The 23,932-nt window shown below is 54.4% G+C and overlaps 1 protein-coding gene across 3 annotated transcripts; it reads right to left on the bottom strand.

The window, feature by feature from the left end:
* Nucleotides 1-42: 42 nt before the first annotated feature.
* Nucleotides 43-23,551, bottom strand: Slc8b1 (solute carrier family 8 member B1). Of its 3 annotated transcripts, none has more exons than XM_076560083.1 (16): nucleotides 23,437-23,551; nucleotides 21,375-21,600; nucleotides 14,058-14,210; nucleotides 13,922-13,974; nucleotides 12,875-12,932; nucleotides 12,664-12,769; nucleotides 12,412-12,579; nucleotides 11,659-11,766; nucleotides 9,388-9,447; nucleotides 9,104-9,234; nucleotides 7,970-8,111; nucleotides 6,305-6,426; nucleotides 4,211-4,364; nucleotides 3,285-3,365; nucleotides 2,672-2,739; nucleotides 43-1,178 (listed from the first exon to the last, which is right to left on the bottom strand). In XM_076560083.1, exons 2-16 carry the CDS (start codon nucleotides 21,528-21,530, stop codon nucleotides 981-983), a joined length of 1,758 nt encoding a protein of 585 aa, XP_076416198.1. In that variant the 5' UTR covers nucleotides 21,531-21,600; nucleotides 23,437-23,551; the 3' UTR covers nucleotides 43-980. The 3 variants fall into 3 exon arrangements, with proteins under 3 accessions (XP_076416198.1, XP_076416197.1, XP_076416196.1); XM_076560082.1 differs by lacking the exon at nucleotides 23,437-23,551 and adding an exon at nucleotides 22,990-23,132; XM_076560081.1 differs by lacking the exon at nucleotides 23,437-23,551 and adding an exon at nucleotides 22,217-22,237.
* Nucleotides 23,552-23,932: the final 381 nt, after the last annotated feature.

Here is a 23,932-nt window from a genome sequence, read left to right as displayed (position 1 = left end):
TCTGCCCAGGCAAAAAACTGAGGAACCCGTGGGCCTCTCTGGTCCGCTTGAAATAGCTTTTATTTTTGAATAGTCTTGTTTTTTGGGGGTGGGGAAAACAAAAACCAACCATCAAGTCTCTTAATTACAGCTGGAAGCAGTCAGGGAGTGAGTGGCATTTTTTGTTTTTTTGTTTTTTCGAGACAGGGTTTCTCTGTGTAGCTTTGCGCCTTTCCTGGAACTCACTTGGTAGCCCAGGCTGGCCTCGAACTCACGAAGATCCGCCTGCCTCTGCCTCCCAAGTGCTGGGATTAAAGGCGTGCGCTGCCACCACCGCCCGGCTGTGAGTGGCATTTTTAAAAGGCTGGTCACACCACTTGTAAGAAGCCCCTGTGGAGGGGTCCTCCCCCTGGCTCCCCTTGAGGTAGGCACAGGACCCAGGCTGGCTCCTGTTTTGTAGGTTGGGGAGCCAGAGTTCTGAACACAAAGTTCTAGAAGAGTCCAGATCCACAGTCCAATGTGGCAGCCCCTCGGTGGGCAGGGCAGGGCAGGGCCCAGGTGGTTCTGAGCCAACTGGCTCCGTCGGTACCGTGGACAACCGTTAACTTGACCTGTTTCCTGTGACTGTAACACTGACGTGGGAGGCTGAGAAACCACAGGCTGCGTCCGTTCAGCCAACACTGGTGCGGGACTCACTGACACTGTGGACCGTGGGAGAGCCTAAGAGGGAGGCACAGGGCCGCCCAGAGCCCAGCACGGATCGGGGCCGACAGGCTGCCCTCTCCGGGGCCTCTGCGGTCACTCAAAGTCCGGTCCTGGCCACCTCCCAATCCCCACACTAAGGCTGTTGGGTGCCGGCAGTCAGGACCTTCCGGTCCACACGGAGCTCTGCTCTGGCAGTGATAGACCACCTTCTCCGGAGCTACGTGGGCTCCCCCTCCAGTTCTCCCATCAGGAGGCTAGGGGAATCGCCCCTAGACCACCAGGCCCAGCAGCTTCAGTCAGACCCTCTTCAAGTGAATCACCCCAAACTCCGTGAGGAGGACCACAACAAGGAAAGTGGCGTAGAAGAGGAGCAGGCAGAGGCCGTATGCCTTGCTGAGCCGGAAGCACTGAAGTGGGACGGAGACCAGAGAGAAGACGAGGCTGAGCCCCAGGGCGCTGGCCAGCACCCACACCAGCAGTCCATCTGGCTCCAGCTGTGGGGAGAGCAGGAGAGGTTGTTCAGGACCCACCGCGACAGCCCTCTGAGCCACGGGCACCACGCGGGGCGGGGTATTGGGTCCCTGGCACACAGCTATGGGTTCTGCGTGTGGAACAGCAAGGCTCCGTTTTCGTAGTCACTTCAGACTCCAAAGCGGAAGGGACCTTATCTACCAGCTTCCACTTGGGCCTTCTTGGGCTTCTCTTCCTGGCCTCCTGTGCTGGCGTGGCCACGCCCTATTTTTGCAGTGCTGGAGACTCAAACCCAGGGCTTCGTGCATGTTAGGCAAACACCCTGCTAAAACGGAACCACGTCCTCCAATCACCCCAACACCTTTTGGACCACAGTTCTTTGCTCTGTAGCCTACACTGGCTTTGAGCTTGGGGCAATCCTCCTGCCTCAGTCTCCCAAGTATTGGGATTACAAGCGTGCACCACCACCTCTGGTTCGGGCTGCATTTTATATACTGACTTCCGTGGTGTAGCTGAAGACATGTTCCTACATCAAGACACTGGACAGGCAGGATGCAGGGAGCAAGCGTATCGGGTGTGGGTGTGTGTGTGTGTGAACCTAGGGTGGGTATGAAGTGTTCATTAGACACATCTTTCAACCCTTCTGTGTTTGGAGAGTCAAAGGAACAGCAGCTGGGTGGATGTGTGCACGTGTGTTTTGCACAAGTGTTTAGCTCCAAGTTCAGTGAACACAGGAGGTCACTCAGTGTCCACCTTCAGCTTCTGGGTATGCACAGGTCTGCATAACTGTACACACGTGCACACACAGAGCAGATTCTGGGGCCAGGGGTGCAGTGGTGGTACAATAACGCATGCTTAGCATGTGTGAGCCATAGACTTGAGTCCCCGGGTCTCTACAAGTTGCAGATCTCCAGAGAGTCCACTCCCCAAAACACACGTCATGTCCCCGACGTCTCAGTCAAGTCTTAGCACTCACAAGAACCCAGGCCAGCCTGTGTGTTTAAGAGCCCCCCCTTAGAGCCGGGCCATGGTAGCCCACGCCTTTAATCCCAGCACTCAGGAGGCAGAGGCAAGTGAATTTCTGTGAGTTCGAGACCAGCCTGGTCTACAGAGCCAGTTCCAGGACAGCCAGGGCTACACAGAGAAACCCTGTCTCAAAAAACCCAAAACAAACAAACAAACAAAAAACCAAACAAATCCAAAAAACAACAAAAAGAGCCCTCCCTTAATATGATGGGCTCCACCTTCTGGGGCACATCTCTCTTCTCCCAGCAACTCCCCGTGTGTCTAACTTCTAGCTTCGGTCCTCACCCCATGCATGCTTATCCAGGAAACTGGGGTACGCCATCGCTCCAATTCACTGGCAAAGCTGAACAGGACCGAAGAAAGCCTCGGGCCACCCGCCCCTTCCATGCAAGCTGCGTCTTGGTTACTTTGCTCCCAGGGAAACTCCAACCCCAATGCAAGATACTTTTCAAGCCATCACATAAGCCGTCCCTCCGGACGGCTGGCTCACCTTCACCTCTGCAGCATGATTCCGGGCGATCTGCAGCAAGCAGCCCAGCCCCACGCCCACCAGGATGTCTGCAGCCGCCAGTTCAGGAAGCTTCGCTGGAGCCCAGTGCCCAACCTTGCAGCCCTCCCCCACAGCTGTTCAACCCCCAGCCCCGGGCTCAGAGGACCCCCTCAGCACATGGCTTTTTTTTTTTTTACTGTCTACACCCAGGGTCCCCCACTCAGGGCACCTGATGCTAATGCCTCTCAGAGAATGGGTGTCAAGAGCCTATTCTGCACTCGGCTTGAGAATGAAATGGGGTGTCAGAAATGCCTGGTACCTGTGATGGGGAAACTGAGGCAAGGTAACCACACCCCTGTGCCTTACATAAGCTAAGGTAGAGCCAAGGCCATCCCTATAGATCATTCCAGGTGATTCCTTCCTACTAACCTGAGCCTTAGGTTCTCACAAGAGCCCTGCAAGGCTAGAATCTCAATTCCCCCATCAACAAATGCAAAGGTGAAGCCCTAGGTCCCTGGCCAGTTGGTCCCCCAAGGGTGGCACTCAGAGCCCACCCGTGACTCTCAGAGCTGGGACACCACGCCGAGGCTCGGAGAAGCCCCACAAAGGATACTGAAAATGATGCCACCAAAACAGGCGGAGAATGCCATCCGGGGGTAGCCCTGGCGGGCCAGTGTGAAATCTGAGAACGCATCTGCACGGAGAGAGAGTAGGCAGTGAGGAGCAGGCCCCTGTTTATACAACTAGTCAGACAACAACCACTGATAAGGGCCCTCTGGGGGACCCGGCACCCACTAAGATACCCTTCACCCTAATTCCATGTCCCCCACTCTTTCTCACTGGAACACCCTTAGAGGTGATAGTACTCGACCCCGCCAGCCCTCCCAGCACCTTGGTGTGCTTTCGGCAAGATCTCAAAGGCCTGGGCGAAAGGACAGCTGGGTTCTAGACTCCTAGCTCCATGCTAGAATGTTCCTGTTAAGTGGGTAACCTGGTTAATCATGACCAAGTCGCTGTGGCTGAACAAGTGCTACAGGTGTGTATGCGTGACAGCCTGTGTGTCACCCCACACACACACACACACATGTACATTAAACATGGTTGGCTGTAATGGATTTCATGTCCTGCCTGAACTCTGGGAAGCCGTGGAGTCTTTCAGCATCAAACTAGGAAGGCCTTTATAGAATATTCCAGTCCCATAGCTAGGCGGTGGTGGCACATGCCTTTAATCCCAGCACTCGGGAGGCAGAGGCAGGCGGATCTCTGTGAGTTCGAGGCCAGCCTGGGCTACAGAGCGAGATCCAGGACAGGCACCAAAACTACACAGAGAAACCCTGTCTCGAAAATACCAAAAAAGAAAAAGAAAAGAAAAGAATATTCCAGCCCAGGGATGGTTTAGTGACCCCCTACACACACACACACACACACACACACACACAGAGTGATAGTCACTCAAAAATGTCAGTGGGCACTCCATTGGTACAGAGGACACACACCCTGGCTAGGGAGGGGAAGCGCCACCCCACAGCCCCAAATCACCTCCAATGCTGTTCCCCCAGGCCAGGAGGGTGAGTCCTAGCACAGTGTTGCTCAGACGGAAGACCACGCCCAGGGACCGCAAGATGTTCACCACCTCAGTGGCAGCCGCGTTGATCCACAAGGCGCTGGTCAGGAAGCCCAGAAAAGCAAAGAGCTGTGAAGGGAATGGGGGATCCTGATAGGACCCCAGCCGGTCCCCAGCGGGACACAGCCTCAGGTCCTTATCTGTAAGCTGGGTAGCATGCACCTACAACCCAGGCCGGGGTGTGACCCAGTGCCAGAGTGCTCACCTGTCAATACTCAAGACTTACGAGCTTGCAGTGGGTTTATTAATCCTTTTTACACAGTAAGTAATCAATAAAAGGTTGGCTCAGTGCTATTTGGTGGAAGGAGATCCTTTACTTATTATTATTAATTTATTTTATTTTTTTGGACAGAGAGTCTCACGAAGCACAGATGGGTGTCAAACTCCCTACATGAAGGATTATGACCCTGAACACGTGATCCTCCAGCCTCTGCTCCCAAGTGCTGGGATTAAAAGCACACACTACCATACCTGGCTTTCCACATTTAAAAAAACATTTTTTTTATTTACTTATTTTGTGTGTGCATGTGTGTGTGTGTGTAGAGGAGTTCATGCCACAGTGAAAATGTGGAGGTCACTCGCTCCACCGTGTGGCGTCTGAGGATACAGCTCACGTCATCAGACTTGTTGTTGGCACGTGTGTGTCTTTACTCACTGAACCATCTTGCCAGGCCTAACTTTCCCCCCTACTAATAACTATTTAAAAGTGAAAAACTTGAGCTGGGTGGTGGTGGCGGCGCACGCCTTTAATCCCAGGACTTGAGAGGCAGAGGCAGGTGAATCTCTGTAAGTTTGAGGCCAGCCTGATCTACATAGTGAGTTCCAGGCTAGCCAGGGCTATGTTGACCCTGTGTCTGGGTGAGAAAAAAAAATTAAAAATTTGTCAGGCAGGTTGGTTCACACCTTGAATCCCAGCCCTCAGGAGGCAGAGAGGCAGGTAGACCTGTATGAGATCTGAGTTTGAGATCACAGCACTTCCCCTTTTCTTCTGTTTTTTAAAAAGGAAGGTTTTAACTTTAACATGGTAAAATTACATATAACAAAACAATTATCAAGCAAGAATTACAGTTACAATATTAAAGAAGATATCAGTGCTGTGGATATCACTCTATATAAATAAAACACTGATGGCCAGTGACCAGGCAGGAAGTTTAGGCAGGACAAGGAGAGAGAGGAGAATTGGGGAAACAGGAAGAAGGAGGGAGAGACACTGCAGCCACCGCCAGGACAAGCAGCATGTAAAGACGCCGGTAAGCCACCAGCCATGTGGCAAGGTATAGATTTATAGAAATGGGTTAATTTAAGATATAAGAACAGGGCCGGGCGGTGGTGGCGCACGCCTTTAATCCCAGCACTTGGGAGGCAGAGGCAGGAGGATCTCTGTGAGTTCGAGGCCAGCCTGGTCTACCAAGTGAGTTCCAGGAAAGGCACAAAGCTACACAGAGAAACCCTGTCTCGAAAAACCAAAAAAAAAAAAAAAAAAAGATATAAGAACAGTTAGCAAGAAGCCTGCCACAGCCATACAGTTTATAAGTAATATAAGTGAGTGATTATTTTATACGTGGATTGTGGGACTGCAGGGCTTGGTGGAACCTGGAGAGAAGCCCTCCAGCAACAGCTCGAAGAGTTGGCTCTGAAGTTAAGAGCACTTGCTGTTCTTGCGGAGGATCTGGGTCAGTTTCTGGTGCCCACATTAGGTGGCCCATAACCACAGGTAACTCCCATTCCAGGGGATCCAGCGCCCTCTTATGGCCTCTTAGGGTACCGGGCACACACATGGTGTGCAGATACACATGCAAGCCAGACACTTATGCACATAATGTAGCAAACAAAAATAAAAACAAAACGTGAAAACTGAAAAGTATGTGAGTGATATCTCAATAAAATAAGCCCACTCCACTCACCGTAAAACTGAACAGACCAACAACTTGGGGTTCAGCTCTCCTTCAAGGTAGACATTACGGTCACCAAACCACCCCAGGAACACACCCAGGCCGCCCAATCCTTACCCAATGCAGTCTAGGGGGCTCTCTGTTAGATGTGGCAAAGAAGGTCACTGAGGCCAGGGCCGTGCCCACGATCACCACCACAGCCCAGACAGGAAGGAGGCCGCAGATCTCATAGACGCCATCTGTGGGACAAGAAAGGGAGCTGGGATCCTCCAGCCTTGGCTCCCCACTTCCTCCTACCCCTCCCCACAGTGATACAGGCTTTGAGTAAGTTCAGAAGTTCAAAGCCAGCCTCAGCTACATAGAGAGTTGAAGCTACGACGAGACACTGTCTCAAATGCCAGAAAGGAGAGGGGCTGCAAGCTGAGGTCCGTAGACAGTGTGCTTGGCATGCACGATGCCCGGGCTCTTTCTCCAGCATCATATAAAAACCAGACACGGTGGTGCCCGCCTGTCATCCTAGTACTCACACTGGGGAGACGGAGGCATTCCTCCTCTGCTAGGTAGTGAGTTCAAGGCCAGCCTGGGCTACATCCTGAGACTATCTAAAATCTAAAAAGTGAGAGCTGGGGCTGTAGCAAAGGCATGTTTACATTTAGCTGTGTGAAGCCCTGGGTTCCATCCTAGAGAAAGCCCCAGTAGTTGTGAAGCAAGCTCCAGGCTTGTCCTGGTGGGAAGCAGGGCCACAACTCCCTCCGGGACAAAGGCGGCAAGGGCCCAGGCTCCCAGGCATCCTCACTGCCCTTCCTTCTAATGCCCCCTACACACACACACACATCCTTCCATAAACCGGGCACACACTCACACAACATGGCCCTGGCTTCAGCCCTGGCATGAAAATCACACGCCTTTGCCTCAGACTCCCACCTCACCAACCTTGGGTTGACGGGAGATGCCAGAGGACAGAGAAATGAGCCGTGTGGGTTACTCACCTCAGAAAACAAGAAAAAAAAATGGGTAGAACTAGAAAACGCCTGGCGAGTCTTTGTGTTCCTCAGCTAGAAGGCAGCAGAAATGTAATGGCCATTCTGGGGCCGGTGGGGAAAAGCCAGTGTGGTGCGGGCCAGCAAGTCACTCTGAGGGCAATGGAGGGCTCTGGGATCACAGAAACTAAAAGCCACCTCTGGGCTCTGGCAGCTGATCCTTCTGGCCCAGATCTCAAAGATGAAGCTGGAGTTTGTTGTGAAATTTCCCATTCTGTATTTTTTTTTTAAAGACTTTTTTTTTTTTTTTTTTTTTTTTTAAAGTTTCACCGTATAGTTAGCCCTGGCTGTTCTGGAACTCACTATGTAGATCAGGCTGGCCTCAAATTCAGAGATCGGCCCGCCTCTGCCTCCCGAGTGCTGGGATTGATTAAAGGAGTTTGCTGCCATGCCTAGGCTTGTTCTCTAATTTATTTATTTATTTATTTTTTTGGTAGCAGTATAGTATTGGACATGAAACCCAGCACCTCAGCTGCTAGGCAAATGCTCCATCTCTGAGCCCTGCCCATCCCCCAGCCCTCCTCGGTCTTGGATGGGAGACAAGATAGGCAGAGGGCTGGACTTGGCCGAGGACCCCCTGTTTACAGCCCCACCCGCAGGCGGCAGGACTGGACCACCGATAAAGAAGTTCCTTGTTGGATAAGCACGCCCAAGAGTCTAGTCTGAAGAGGCTCTGTCTGGGGCAGGAGGAGGAGGAGGAGGAGGAGGAGGAGGAAGGAAGCAGTGGGGGAGGGGTACTCACAGGCCCCCGACTGCAGCGTCAGGACCAGGACCAGGGGGCTGACGACCAGCTGCAGACAGTTGAGTGGCCGCTTCCAATTCCGATCATCCTTGTCGGGGTCCACAACCGGTACTGTGAGCAGCAGCAAGAACTCCACAGGCAACTGGGGCGGGGAGCGGGGGAGGGTAGGAGTGGGAGGTGTCAGCTGGAGAGGGGGGTGCAGCAGGAGCTCCCCCCTGTTCTGGAGTGCTCTGTTGCTGCAGAGCACCCACAAGCGGGCCCAGCTCCACCCCTGCATGCAAGCTGTACCCATCTCTGCTTCCACCTCCTCGGCGGCGCCAAGATTAGAGGCATGCCCACCACACCTCATTTACGTAGTGTGGGGATGGGACCCAGGGCTTCCTGCATACCTAACATTAGGCAAGTGCTCCACCAACGAGCTATGTCCACCCCCGCCCCGCCCCCCCCCCAATCCCATCTTATACTGAAGGACCCGGGCTCGGATGATGTCATAGACACAGGGGTACACAATCATAGTTCATCCTTTACTCCTGAGACTAACATGGCCTAAAATCTGCCCAGGACACCCGTGGGTTCCCTGTCCCCAGCAGACACTTTTTTTTTCCTTTCTCTATAGAGGGTAGAGAGCCCTGGGTCAGGTCACCAGCCATGCCTGAGGACTCAGTTTCCCTACAGCATCCCAGGCTCACCATCAAAGGGCCTTTTGGTGGACTCCAGCTAAGAGGCCACAGTGGCCAGAGATGGTGGTGCACGCCTTTAGCCTCAACACTCAGGAGGCAGAGGCAGGTGGATCTCTATGAGTTCAAGGTCAGCTTGGTCTGCATTGCGAGTGCCAGGCCAGCTGGGACTACACAGTAAGACCCTGTCTCAAAAAAACAAACTAACGAGCCGGGCGGTGGTGGCGCACGCCTTTAATCCCAGCACTCGGGAGGCAGAGGCAGGCGAATCTCTGTGAGTTCGAGGCCAGCCTGGGCTACCAAGTGAGTCCCAGGAAAGGCGCAAAGCTACACAGAGAAATCCTGTCTCGAAAAACCAAAAAAAAAAAAAAAAAAAAAAAAACAAACTAACAAAAAACATTCCCACACTATATTACAGTCACGAGGCCAGGAGCCTGGATCCTGGGACCCCTCTTACCTTGACCACCTTCAGGAGCTTGCACGACATGGACTGTGTCCTCCACTTCCTGTAGTCCAAGGGATTCAGGGCTTGGATCAGGATCTGGGCAGTGGTCTCCTGACCCAGCAACAGAGGCCGGTATTCATCTCCTGTGTGTACCATACAGGGGAGGTGTGGCCATGCTTGGCTTATTCAGAGAGGCCTATTCCTCTGCCCTGCCAGCCCAGCAGAGGGTCCCTGAACCCAGCCCCAGCGACTCCTGGTGTCCTTATCCCCATGGGCCCAGAGCCTGGGGGCCTCACCATAGTCATAGCTGTTGGTGTTGGAAGACACCTGGTCCTCTTCTGAATCAGACAGCATCTCTGTAGAAAACAGGAGCGGTGTGGGCATGGTTAACACACCCTGTGACATCCCAGAGCCCTCTGGAACCATGCTGGGTGGGGATAGGGGTCACCTCTGGGACAGGACAGAGTTAATATGCAAACGCCCAGACCCTCCCTCCCTCTCCTCCTCTTTATCCCCCTCCTTCCCTGGCAGGGTCTCACATAGCCAGGCTGACCCTGAACTTCTTCCAGGCCTTGTCACCGTAGCGCTGGGTTAATAGGCGCCCATCACGGTGCCTGCTTTATGCAGGGCTGGCGAAGGAACCTAGACCCTGTGCATGCCAGACACACACTCTGCCGGGGCCCTTCATTTTTCGCTATCTCGGCCATGGCTACACTCACTCAGAAATCCCTACACTGTGGGAACATGACTCACAGAGCATCCCCAAACATCAGGCAGTGGCAATGCCCAGTCCAATACCCAACAGGTGGGGTGAGTGCCTGGTGGCTCCAGAGGTTTTCTCTTTTCTTTTTCTTGCTATGTATCCCAGGCTATCCTGGGACTTTAAAAAAATTAGCCAGGCAGTGGTGGCGCACGCCTTTAATCCCAGCACTCGGGAGGCAGAGGCAGGCAGATCTCTGTGAGTTCGAGGCCAGTCTGGTTTACAGAGTGAGTTTCAGGACAACCAGGGCTACACAGAGAAACCCTGTCTGGAAAATAACAACAACAAAAATATATTTATTTTATTGTGTGTGCACATATGCACATGCACATGTGAAGAACCCATGTGGAGGTCAGAGGGCAACTAACAGGAGGAGGTTTTCTCCTTCCAATATGAGGATGCTGGGGAATCGAACTCGGGTCGTCAGCTCTGGTGGCAAGCATCTTTATTTCCCGAACCATCTTGCTGGCCCTGCTTCTGCCTCCCCCGTGCTGGGTTCCAGCTGTGTCCCAGCACACCCAACACATTACGATGCTTTTTGTTTTGTCTAGAACATTCCCCTAAGGTCCCAGCGCTCACTAGACCTGGAACCCGTGAAGAGAAGAAGCCTCAGAGGAAAGCGCCCCCCCCCACACTAGACAAGGACAGGTCCAGTCTTCTCTCTGCCTCTCCGTGACCTCGGCCTCTCTCAGAATCACTTGTCCCTCCCCACCCCAACCTGCTAAGCTTCCATGTATCTACGGACACAGCAGCTGGACAGTTTGCTTAGGGAGAGGAGGGGGAAATCCCGGCAGCCTTCCTGTAGGAGGGCCCTCAGTGTCTGCTCTGTGACAGAAATGAGAGAGTGCTGCCCTCTGCAGGCTGGCAGCCACACAGACAGGCTTTATGCAGACTGGTAACAGAACAGCTTGCAGGCTCCCCGGGGTGACCTTCGAGGTCTGGGTCTACAGCCCGGTGTTGGGGTGCTGGTTGTACCTCCCTCCTGCTCCTTGGCCTTGGGAGGACTTGGTTTCTCCCTGGGTCTGTTTCCTCTCCAAGAAAAGTGAAATAAGAGTCCCCATACGGGGATGGAGAGATGGCTCAGTGGTTAAGAGCACTGGCTGCTCTTCCAAAGGTCCTGAGTTCAATTCCCAGCAAGCACATGGTGGCTCACAGCCATCTGTAATGAGCTCTGGCGCCCTCTTCTGGCCTGCAGGCATACATGCAGGCAGAACACTGTATACATAATAAATAAATAAATCTTAAAAAAAAAAAAGTGTCCCCATACCAAAGAAGTGTCACCGAGGGGACAGAATCCGATAACATGCCTGACATGCAGCAAACACCCAAATCCTGTGAGCTCCTTGTGTCTGTGTGCCCTGTGGGTATTTGTGAGTGCATCTGTTTGTATACTATGTGTACGCACACATGTGCATGTGTGTTTTCTGTAGATCCTGTTTCGCACGCTGTGCATTTCTGGGTATTGTGTATGTGTTATGTACGTGTGTGTGTGTGTGTGTGTGTGTGTGTGTGTGTATCAGGGAGGTGCACTTGTGTGTATGTGTGCACCTGTGCTCTGTACATGTGCCTAGAGGGTTCATCTGGAGTCTTCCTGAGGACAGAGGCACACTCAGCTTGCACTGATGTGACCAGCTGTGACCCTGGACGAGAGCGTTCTGAGGCTCAAAGCACACACCAGGGGATAGACACGGCCTGGGCAGGGTGGAAACCGCATGGGAAGGAGACAGGCGGACAGGAGACAGACACGAGGCAGCAGGGAAGGACAGAGGTGCCCCGTCCCTTCTGTCCCCTTGTGGAGGTTCCTCACCTGGTGTCTCAGGCATGGAGTGGATCAAAGACGTGCTCCGCTGCCGCTGGTAGACCCAAGTGCAGAGGATGACCGTGACCACGTAGAACACATAGAGGCCCAGGTAACCTGCAGGCAGAGGGGCAGACCCTCATCAGCTGGCGTCCAGGCAGCAGGTGCCAGCCTAACCCTGTGCTGGTGGGTGAGTGGCCATCTCCGTGAGTCTCCACACCCTTTTCTTGCCATTCTAGGCTCACCTTCCCTGCCTATCTCCTTTGAAAAACCCCTCCATCAGAGAAGGAAGCACAGGTGGACACTAACACCCTTAAGTGCCCCTCCCACCCCCCCCACCCCACCCCTGTGGGCTACTCCCCGGGAGGAAGTCAGAGCAACAGGCAAGTCTGTTGCTTGCCTCAAGCAACAAGTCTGAGACGCTTGCCAGGTTCTCATTTACCCCTCCCCACCCCCACCCCCGTTACCAGGGAAACGGGGAGTAACGGCCCCCTCTGTGGCTTGTCCCTGGGCCTCGTGTCCCTTCCTGGCTTCCCCGACTGACCCTCACATTGCTCTCTTAATCTGAATTGGCCTTGGCCGAGTTCTCTGTGAGGCCCCTGGGGGTGACTATCACATCTGAAAGCCTCCAGGTTCTCCCCCCACCCTTCTTGTTTATCATTTGCTGGCTTGAGAAGAGTTTTGTCCCTTTGCATCAAATCAACCTCCCTGTCCCCCGGACACTTCCAGAGACTCTGTCCTGGAGCGCCCCGGACTGCTCACCCAGCGCCCACGCCAGCGTGATCCTGCCGAGATAGAGTGCAGTGAAGGTTAGGAACACAGCCACCATGTAGAAAGTGATGTCCCTGAGGAAGGGCCTGGAGGCAGCCATGAAGGGATGCAGGATGGTGATGCCTCCGGCCACCACGGTGGTGACCAGCACCCCTGCGCCTGGAAGACAGCAGAGCTGAGCTCAGGAGCGGGCACCCTGGGTGGCCCCCCGATACCTCGACACCCCAATAGAACTGTGCTCACCAAACAGAGCCCCGATGGCCAGGCCAGCAGTGCGTGGGTCCGAGAAAGCCACAAGGGCACTGAAGATATCCGGGGCGCCGTTCCCAAAGGCCAAGAAGGTGACACCATGGGGGAGTATGTCAAGGGGGTTCCATGCAGACCACAGCCGCCACCTTGTGCCCCCGCCTCCCTCGACCGCCCTTTTCCCACAGGGAGCTGGGTCAAAGGATACTGCCACGTTGTGGGAGAGCTTGAGATTGGTGGAGATGGCTGATAAATTGGGACAGAAGCTGGAAGAGGAAGAGCCAACAGTCAGGGTCTGCAGGGAGGGGATTCCACTAGTAAAGTGCCTGAGGACCTGAGTTCAATGCCCGGGTCCCATGTGAAAAAAGCTGGGCATGGTAGCATGTCTGTAATCCCCAGTGCTGGGGAGGCAGGGGTTCACTGACCAGCCAGTCTAGCCCAATCAGTGAGAGACCCTGTCTCAAAAACCAGAATTCTTAGCTGGGTGGCAGTAGCACACACCTTTAATCCCAGCACTCAGGAGGCCGAGGCAGGTGGATCTGTGTCTCTGTGAGTTCGAGGCCAGCCTGGTCTACAGAGCAAGATCCAGGAAAGGCACAAAGCCGCACAGAGAAACCCTGTCTTGAAGCCCCCCCCCCAAAAAAAACCCAGAAATCTTGGCATCCTTTTTTTTTTTTTTTTTTTCCTTTTTTCTTTTTTGAGACAGGGTTTATCTGTGTAGCCTGGCTGTCTTGGAATTTGTTCTGTAGATCTGGCCTTGAATTCACAGAGATCCACCTGGCTCTGCCTCCTGAGTGCTGGGATTAAAGGTGTGTGTCATAGCACTTGACTAATTCTTGACATTCTTTTTTTTTTTTTTTTTCATTATTAAGAAAAAATTTCCATTCATTTTACACACCAATCAAAGATCCCCCTCTTAAGAACAACACCTGAGCCGGTGGTGGTGGCGCACGCCTTTAATCCCAGCACTCAGGATGCAGAGCCAGGCAGATCTCTGTGAGTCTGAGGCCAGCCTGGTCTACAGAGTTGAGTTCTAGGACTGGCGCAAAGCTACACAGAGAAACCCTATTCTGAAAAAAAAACAAAAAAGAAGAACACCTGAGACTGGACCTCTGGTCTCTGTCAACACAGGCCACACACGGCCAACAACGAGCCTGCTCACAGTGACTGGCCCCTGCCCCATCATTTCCCCCCAAACCTCTCAGGATTGCATTTTCCCATCTGGAAGCTGGACATGAGCCAAGGCCACACTCACAACTTGGCTGCGGTGACTCCCAGGATCAGAAAGAGGTAAAGAAGCCAGAAAACCTGGTGGGAACCAGAAAGGGAGACAGAGTTACATCCCACCGGCGACACCTGCCCGTGACCAGGTCCCCAGGGCACAGACTCACATAGAGAGTGATGGCCAGAGGGAGGAGGGGAGGGGAGAAGTGACAGAAGATGCCCTCGAGGTAGTCCAGGTAGCCCCCCTCACTGCGGCAGTCGGGATTCATCCTGATAAAGTCGCAGCAGTCAGAAGTGTTCAGGGTACACACGGCACGGCACTGCAAGAGGGGGAGGCCAGGGATATGGGTGACAGAGCCACCAAGGGGGGACCAGATCCGATCCAGCTAAGCCACCAAGGGGGGGGACCAGATCCGATCCAGCTAAGCAGTTGAACATTCTCTCCCGTCAGCCCGTCCCTAACTCCCAAAGGTAGCCAGTGGACGTTTTGTTTTGTTGTTTGAGACAGGGTTTCTCTGTGTAGCTTTGGTGCCTGTCCTGGATCTCGCTCTGTAGACCAGGCTGGCCTCGAACTCACAGAGATCTGCCTGGCTCTGCCTCCTGAGTGCTGGGATTAAAGAGGTGCGTCACCACCACCCCCAGCACCACTAGACATTTTTTCTTTTGGTTTTTCGAGACAGGGTTTCTCTGTGTAGCTTTGCGCCTTTCCTGGAACTTGCTTTAGAGACCAGGCTGGCCTCGAACTCACAGAGATCCTCCTGGCTCTGTCTCCCGAGTGCTGGGATTAAAGGCGTGCACTGCCACCACCGCCCGGCTACTGGACATTTTTGTTTTAAAAAATAAATTTACAGGCCAGCAAGATGTCTCCACGGGTGAAGGTGCTAGCTGAGCACCAAGCCCGATGACCTCAGTTTGATCTCCAGGTCCCGTGTGGTGGAAATGACTCCGAAAGTTGTCCTCTGACCTCCACATTCATGCCCCACCCCCGACATGCGCATGAAATAAACAGATCGATAAACATAATAAATTCAACTTAGCACAGTCATTCACGAATACATGTTGGTTTCACAATAGAATAACATGGACGGAGAGATGGCTCAGCGATAAAAGAGCATCTATTGCTCTTGCAGGACTTGAACTGAGTTCCCAGCACCTACCCTGGTGGCCCATGTGATTCCTCTGGCCTGCTAGGGCACCCGCACCCGTGTGCACATACCCACACAGAGACACAGAATTGAAAATAATCAAAATAAATGCTTAGAAAAGCAATAGATAAAGATGAATAAGTCTGTTATAAGCCCCGCCCACCATCTCACTTCCACCAATCCCACACTAGCACATCTTTATGGAGACTTTCCCTTTTCTTTAAGTTAGTATGTAATGTACGGTCTACCACTCTGCTAGTTTTACAGAAATCGGGATAGCTTGAATCTCGTCTCTGTAATTTGCTTCATCTATGACTCATCAACAACACATATGCATAGCATTAATAAAGATAAAACAGGCCGAGTGACTTCAGCACACTGGGCAGTTGTTGGGAGACTTCAAATAAACACAGGGGTCCTGTGCAGTAGGAACAAGGGTCGAGCCATGGTAGACCTAGACAACACTGAAGGGTTAGACAGACAGGCAGATACTCTGTAGCTGCTCCCCTTCCTTTATTTTATTTTAGTTTTTTGAGACAGGGTTTCTCTGTGTAGCCCTGGCTGTCCTGGAACTCGCTCTGTAGATCAGGCTGGCCTCGAACTCACAAAGATCCGCCTGCCTCTGCCTCCCGAGTGCTGGGATTACAGAGGCACATCTTGGACCCCAGGCCTGGGCGAAGCCACTGTTTGCCCCCTGGCCCCACCTCACTGTGGCCCTTCTGATAACAACAGTCTTCTCGAGCTCCTAGGCTCCCTCAGGGACCGACTGACTTGGCCCACAGTGAACTTCCCAGCACATGACTCCCAGCACGGGTCAGAAGATTTCGTCAGTGAAAAGCCCTGGAAGTGAAAGTGCTGAGTGGTGTCCTGAGGCCTGAGCTGTGGCCTCTAGAAGCCGGGACGAGAGAGAGAGAGAGAGAGAGAGAGAGAGAGAGAGAGAGAGAGAGAGAGAGAGAGAGAGAGAGAGAGAGAAAGAGAGAGAAAGAGAGAGAAAGAGAGAGAAAGAGAGAGAGAGACAGAATCTCACAGTGTGAGGTGTGCTAGAGAGGCGTGCGGGATGCCATTACAGGAACGAATGGAGGAGGACAGGAAGGGACGCAGCCAGAGAGCAGGGCTGGTGATGGCTGCCCCTGTGACCCCGGGAGCCCCAGCCTTGGGCAGGGATCAGAAGTGGACCACCACCTCACCTCTGTCACCAGTGGGGAATGCTGGGAGAATGTTGGGTGATAGGGTCCTATGTAGCGCAGGCTGGCCCTGGAACGTGCTGCGTGCTGGGGATAACCTGGGACTTCTGATCTTCCTCCCTGCACCTCCCTAGACATGAGGATCCAGGCAAGCAACACCATGGTTTGTTTACTCAGTGCTAGAGAGGGAGCCCTGGTCCTCGTGCACTCTATCACCAAGCCTCCTCCGTGGCCCAGCTCAGAGTCCGAAGGCACCCCACTGTGGGCACACCGAGTTGGTCACACCCCACCCCCAGCTTGTCAACAGTGGGTCTGCTACAATGGGGCATCACCCTCCCTGGACACAAGAGGCCTGGGGTAGCCGGGGCGGCGGTGGCGCACGCCTTTAATCCCAGCACTTGGGAGGCAGAGGCGGGTGGATCTCTGTGAGTTCAAGGCCAGCCTGGGCTACAGAGTGAGATCCAGGACAGGCACCAAAGCTACAGAGAGGAACCCTGTCTCGAAAAAACAAACAAACAAAATACAAGAGGCCTGGGAAATAGCTTAGTGGATCTTACTCCGTGAGTGAGAAACTGAGGCACGGAGAAGGGAAGGGACACTCCGCCCCCCTGCAACCTGTGTGTAGCCCCAGCCAGGTGTGTTTCCCCCAGCTCTGCCTGACAGTGGCCGGCTGCAGCACAGTGACCCTTCCTCTAGGTCCCCATCTCTTGCTTCTGCTCCCTCACCTCCATCCTTAGGGCGGGGGTGGGGGTGGGGCAGGGGGACAGGACTGGGGGTGGGACACACACATGACAGTGATGAGGACACACTGGGGCTGACACGTGGGGAGACACTCACTCCCAGCAGAATGAGTCAGCGGAGGCCAGTCCTCTGAAGGTGGCCTCCTGCCATGTGGCCTGGCCCGCCCCGCCCAGCCCCTGCCCTCCCCCAGGCCCAGCCCTCTCCCAGTCTGCTCACACTCAGTAGAGCGAGGCGGAGGTGGCGCCACTCTGAGTCTGGCCGAGGGGGACAGCCCACCACCCCACAGCCCTGCCACCACCCCCGTCCCCGAGGCTCCACTTCGGCCCAGGAGAACTCAGAGGACACTCTGGGCTCCAGGGTCAGGCACGGGCAGCCAAATTCCATGCCCCGGGGAACCACACAGATGACACTAAACGCTAAACCCACGGGGGCGGGGGGGGGGGGCGGGGGGGGGGGCCCGCAGGGGGTGTCACTTGGAATTCTGGGAAGTCACATGCCCTTCTGAAAGACATCCAAGTTCTAATGCGAAAACAACCTCCTGGCCTGCAGAACCCCCCACCCCCACCCCGGGGGCCAGACAAGTGACAAACTGAATGTGGTCTGGGACCACAGTCTCTCCCTGTAGCCAGCAGGGCTATTGTGAAGGACAGCGAAAGCTGGGCCAGATTAGGAGATGGACCGAGGGTAAGGAGCTCCTGAGTGTCCAGCTGTGTGACCTCTGCTAAAGCACTTGCTGTCTCTGGACTCTGGTTTCCTCACTCAGAGTGCTCTGGCCACTGTCACCTTGGGGCCATTTGTGCCTACATGCCCCCCTCCTTCCCCTCTGCGGTCCAAGGGAGGCTGAGGATCTCTGAGCCCTCCTGACTCCAGGAAGAGGCCAATCAAACAACTAGGAAGGCCAGCAGCAGTCAGGAAAGCCCTGCTCTTTTATTTGCTGGGAGCTCCCCCAAAGTGCCATCCCAGGCACCTGAATAGACACAGACAGGCAGACAGACCTGCAAAGACATAGACAGATGTGCGCGCACATGTGTGGGTGTGCACACACACACACACACACACACACACACACACACACACACACACACACACACACACACACTGATAAACTGAACAATAAAAAAGCAGCTACAGCTGGGCAGTGGTGGCGCACACCTTTAATCCCAGCACTCGGGAGGCAGAGGCAGGCGGATCTCTATGAGTTCGAGGCCAGCCTGGTCTACAAAGTGAGATCCAGGACAGGCACCAAAGCTACACAGAGAAACCCTGTCTCGAAAAACAAAACAAAACAAAACAACAAAAAAAAGCAGCCTCGACAAGGGTTTAAAATTCCTTGAATAGGGACATCGTGCTGAGTCACCTGCCTCTGACCCCAATCTCCCTCCTTTCTCCCTCTCCCACAGTATTCCAGCCACAGGGACCTCCCACAGTTTGTGAGGAACACCACCCTACCCCTGCCCCAGGACCTCTGCACCTGCTGTTCAGGCCTCCATGAAAACATCATAACAGGCCTTTAACCCCAGCACTGGGCGGCAGAGGCAGGTGGATCTCTGAGTTAGAGGCCAGCCTGGGCTACAGAGAAAAAGAAATCCTGTCTTGAAAAAACAAAACAAAACAAACAAACAAAAAACACAAAGAAAAGGAAAAAAAAGAAAGAAAGAAAAGGAAAACCTCACCTCCCAATGCCTTTCCCCAATGGCTTGAGGCAAAACGGCCGGCCTCCTGTCTCTCACCATACCTGTATTCTTTTAACTCAGTTCCTTTTTACTTTATAAGTTATTCTGCAGGTTTGTTTCTTGGCCTGTTTCCAGAGCAGTGGAAGCCACAGTGTCGGGGGGGGGGGGGGGGGGTGTCTGTAAATTTTCTAATTCTTGCACACTCTAGGGGCTCAATAAACATTAGCTAACCTGCTGGGCATGGTGGCACTCACACTTTAGCCCCAGTGTTCACAAACACACACACACACACACACACACACACACACACACACACACACCAGCTACCAGCATGGCAGCTCATGCCTGTAATCCCACCCAGAACTCAGGAAGCTGAGGCAGGAACATTACTATGAGATGAGGGCTAGCCTGGGCTCCAGCGGTGTGAGTTCCCATGTACAACACGACCGAACGTTTGGTGAATGAAGGCAGACTGCAGGGGAACATACGCTGGGGGTGACAGAGCTCAGAGTCGAGTCTCCCTCCGGCAGAGGAGCCGAGGGAGTCTGTCATGGGAGACAAGGGGTCCCTTGATTCACGGCCAACTTCACACCCTTGACCTCAGAGTCCCCATCTAGTCCCGGGACAAAGGCCGCCCACCACACAGGATGGTGTAAAAGAGCACAGTGACTCGGACAAATCCCTCAGCACAGACGGGAACCACCAGGATTCCCGCCTGGGAAGTAGCAGCCGCCAGTGGCATACACCCAGGAACTGCAGACTCGCCCACCCATCTGTAAAATGGGCTCAATTGCCCAGCTACAATTTTTAGAGGGTGGAGTGCAGCCGGTAAACTTGGTGTGGGTGGCGACACTCTCGGCGCCGGTGGCGTGAGGATGCGATTTCTACCAGAGAAAACGCAGGCGCCGAGGCTTGGCACGGTGGGTAAAATTGCGTGCCTAGCGTGCTTGAGGCCCTGGGTTCGACCCACAGGTCCATATTGAAGCTCTCACTCCGGGGGCGAAGGCAGGAGGAAGTTACTTTCCACTTTGCAGTGAGCACTATGAGGCCAGCCTGGGAAACCCTGTCTCCAACAAAGGAAAGAAAGCGCTTGGGTGGATGGCTCAGCGGTTAGAGCTGCTCATCCTGCAAGCGTGGGTGGGGCCTGGAGTACGGCTCCCTAGAGACCATGTAAATACTGGGCGGGTTGTGAAAACCACCTGTAATTCCAGCCTTAGAAGGAAGAGGGGCTCCCCCAGAGCAAGATGGCTAACTGGGCTAGCCGAATCGGCGAGCTTCGGGTTTGACTGAGAGAGCCTGGCTCCGTGAGAACAGTGGAAGCACAAGCCATACTGTTGTCCACCTCAGCCTTCCGCAGGCTCGTGAACATGTGCTCAGGGAAGCTTTAGGTTTTGGGTTTTTTTTGTTTTGTTTTGTTTTTTTGGTTTTTTGAGACAGGGTTTCTCTGTGCTGGTTTGCGCCTGTCCTGGAACTCATTCTGTAGACCAGGCTGGCCTCGAACTCACAGAGATCCACCTGGCTCTGCCTCCCGAGTGCTGGGATCAAAGGTGTGCGCCACCACTGCCGGGCTTCAGGGAAGCTTTGTAAGCAGCACCCACCACGTGTAAGCCTCCACACCTGCAAACACGTGTGCATGCACATACATCACACTGCACATACATCACACTACACACGCCCCTCTCACACACACACACACACACACATGCACGCATGCGTGCGCCCACCCGCAGCAAAAGGAAAAGAAAGTACAAGCGTGCGCGTGCGTGCGTGCGTGTGTGCGTGTGTGTGTGTCCCAGTTCTCCCTGAGCAACGCCTGCCTTACACTCCCCTGTGGCCACACCTCCCTGTCCCTGCAGCTGTCCATCTGCCTGTGTCCAGCCCCGGTGCCCATCCCTCCTCCCCCTCCCCCGGAGGTCCCCAGTCAAATATCTGTTCAATTCCTTGGCACTAGGGTCCCCCTCAACGGACCGGGTTGGACCCATGGCAACATCCATCCCTCATGCCCGCCTGCTCGCCCCCTGACCTTCCTGCGTCTCCCAATGCACCACCATGTTCCCAGGCTCCCAGCCTGGAGGCTGTAGGAGCTCTGCCTCCCTGCACTGGCCTCTCGGCGACCACTCTCTTCCCTCTCAATCCGTCCTCCTCTAGCAGCCAGGGAGATCCCTGGAAGGGAGACATAAATCAGATGTTGACATCCCTCTGCTTAACACCCTCCCCTGGCTCCCGATTCTCATCTCCCTCTCCCAGCCTCGGTCCACAGATCTTTTATAATCCGGCCGGCATTACCTCTCTTCCCCCCCCCCCCCTTCCCCCGGCTTAACCTTACACACACTGTTTCAGGCCTCATTGCTGTGGGGGAACACACTAAGCGTGAACCTGCCTCTGGGCCTTTGCAATTGTCCCCTAGCCTCTCCCCCAGATGTCTGTCTGCCGGTCTGCGCAAATGGCTTCCTTTCTTCCAAGCGACTTGTTCGCAGAACAGGTCTGCCACAGACCACCAACCTGAAGTAACTGGGAACCCACTCACGTCCTCTCCACACAGTGTTACTGTCTACATGGCTCACTGCTCATCTGAAATCATCTGACTTCATCTCACTATCAGCTCCATCAGGAGGAGCTCCTGAAGATCCCAGAGTCCAGCTCCGTCAGCGCTGACACATAGCAGATGGGTAATCATTAGCTGGCAACACAACAGAGACCCCACCCAACAACCCACCTTCCTGCCCTTCCCGGGTACTCACGTCTGCCATGGCAGTCTGGTTGACACCTGGGGCCCAAAACTGGATGTGCTCATGGGCCTTTGTGGATGGGTCTCTGGCCCCAGATGCCATCTCCATTATCAGAGGCATACAGAGGAAGCCAGGTGCCCAGCGCAGATCCAGCCATCTGCCTGCCATCGGGGGCCCCAAGGGGCCGGACCAGCGCCCTCGGTTAGCTTCAGTTACAATGAGCTGGCCACTCCAGTGCCTGCAGGGGGAGGGGAGGCGAGGGGGATTTTATCTCTGCAGGCCCCAGGGGAGGAGCCCAGAGACCTTGTCAAAGCCCAGTCCCTCTCCTCAATATGGAGGCCCCATTCCCAAGGGAGTTTCCTTAGCCCTCCTGGGGCTGCATCTAAGCCTCTTATTCTGGAATGCCCCACCCACCAGGTGTCTCCCTGAGGCCTGCCCCTCGCCAGGACATCAGGCCTGGAAGATGCCTAGGGAGCAAGCCAGACAGCTGAATAAGATCAGTAAGGGAAACGGCCAATCCTAAGAACAAAGAACTCAGACTTTGGAGTTTGTTTTTTTTTTCTTTTTCTTTTGGGTAGGGCATCAGGGACCCCAGGGCCTTATGTATGCTTATGTATGCTAGGTAAGCTCTGTAGCACTGGACTATAATCTCCAGCCTTGTTGATTTTTTTTTTTTTTTGAGCCAGGCTAGCCTGGAATTCACTATGTAGCCCAGGCTGTCCTCGAGCTAGTGACAATCCTCTTGCTTCCGGTTTGGAAGCGTTAGGATTACATGGGTGAACCATGTCCAGCTTCTACCCTCCTCCTCCTCCTCTTTATTTTGAGACAGGCTCCCCTAAGTTTGCCAGGCTGACCTGGAACTCATGCTTCTCTTGCCTCAAGCCTCCTCAGCAGCTGAGATTTCAATGTGCACCAGCCACTGGGTTCCAGCCTAAAAAAACATAACTTCCGAGGTGGACTTGGCTGTGGCCACCAGGCCCAAACCCGGAGAGGCCAGTGCCTCATACCTCACAACCTCTTTGGACGTCCTGCCATGCGCCCAGCGTGTTACACCAGGGGCCTGCCTCATTTGATCCCTACATGGGGAAACTGAGGCACGCTGAAGTGATGTCCCTCTCCTTCCTCACAGTCAGCAGAAGTGCCACACACACCACATGGCCGGCCCTCTTTGGGGCGTTCAGAGGGCTCTGGGGGCAGAAGTTGGGTCGGCTGCCCAGGGTCATGCGGCAAGAAAGAAAGCCACAGAGCCAACAGTTCTTGGATGGGGAAATTGAGGCCCAGAGGGAAGTGTGTTACTCAAAGCTGCCTAAACTGCCTGGGACCAGCCGCAGCCGCCGAGTTGGGTGCGGCTGCAGCACAATCCACTTCCCTCCAGTCAGAGGGGAAAGGAAGGGCTTCATCTTTCTCTCCAAGCAGAAAACTGGCTCGAAGTCTTAAACAAGCCGCCTCGCATGTTTTGTGCATTTTATTTTTGCCATCAGGGAGGCAGAGGCCATCCGATTTTTTTTTTTTTTTGGAGGGGGTGTGATTCTTTGCACAAGCATTTCTCAATCTCCCTTGGGATGGGGGAGGAGGACAGGAAGAGACCACCCCAAAGGAGGGGAAGGGATCGCAGATGCTTCCTCACCTGTTGACAGGAAGGGAGCCTCTTCCCTCTGGTTCTAGCTACTCCACTTGGCACGGACACAGAGTGGAAAAACACACAGCCTTCCAGTTCCGTCTCTACGTTTTCTATGTGGGCAGCCTGGGAGCAGTCTGGGCAGACGGCCTCTGAGTCCGCATCTGTGAAATGGACACGGGCGCTGACCCAGGGGGCAGGCAAACACCCGTGTCCCCAACACAGGTCTCCTCTCCACTGTCCACCAATTTCTTTTACTCATTTCCCAGTGAGCACCTATTGAGCGCCTCCAGCATGCTGGCACCGGTGTGGAGCGCTAGTGAGGTGGGCAGACTTGACGGCGAGGGATGGGGATGGGAACCGGGCAGAGTTCTCTGGTTTAGGGTCCCAGGTGGAACCCGGGTTGAGAAGTTGAAGTTGGGGTGACGGGTGCTGGGGCTGCGAGGCTCCTCTTACCTCGGGCGGGGCCTGGATCCCCAAGCTCGGAGCCTTGTTCCAGCCGGATGGCCCGCGCGACACGACCTTCCGCCCCTAGAGCCGGGGCCAGGAGCAGCTGAGCCACGCCCCCACAAGCCCCGTCCCGCCTACTTCCCTGCCGGGCCACGCCCCAGCCCTCTTTTCCCCGCCTAAGACACGCCCTTCAAGGCTCGCCCCGCCCCGGTTCTTAAAGACACAGGCTCCCAGGGATGTGCTGTCTGTCCCTGGTAGTCCACCTTGATTTCTGTCCCCAACCTGTCACTTCTGCTTTCAGGGAGAAGCTGTGATGATAGACGTCAGGAGGCCCGAGGGAAGTCTGAGGGAGAAGCGTGGAGATTCTGTTCTTGAGGGTGGGGTGGAAGGGTGAGAGCCGTGATAATGAGATGGGATTAGAGGGATCTGGGGGAAACAGAGCTGGGTGGTGTGTGCCTGTAGTCCTGGCACTCTGGAAGCAGAGGCAGGGGGATTGTGAACT

The sequence above is a fragment of the Peromyscus maniculatus genome, chromosome 23 (genome assembly GCF_049852395.1).
Source record: "Peromyscus maniculatus bairdii isolate BWxNUB_F1_BW_parent chromosome 23, HU_Pman_BW_mat_3.1, whole genome shotgun sequence".
Lineage (NCBI taxonomy): Eukaryota > Metazoa > Chordata > Mammalia > Rodentia > Cricetidae > Peromyscus > Peromyscus maniculatus.
This window is presented reverse-complemented; position numbering and strand designations above follow the sequence as displayed.

Bases quoted from the DNA above. Each gene is read 5' to 3' on its own strand.
- Slc8b1 (XM_076560081.1), bottom strand. The intron at 6,427-7,969 runs GTGAGTACCCCT...CTTGTCCCACAG, and splicing joins GACGCTGCAGTCGGGGGCCT to ATGGCGTCTATGAGATCTGC. The intron at 1,179-2,671 runs GTGAGCCAGCCG...CTCTCCCCACAG, and splicing joins ATCATGCTGCAGAGGTGAAG to CTGGAGCCAGATGGACTGCT.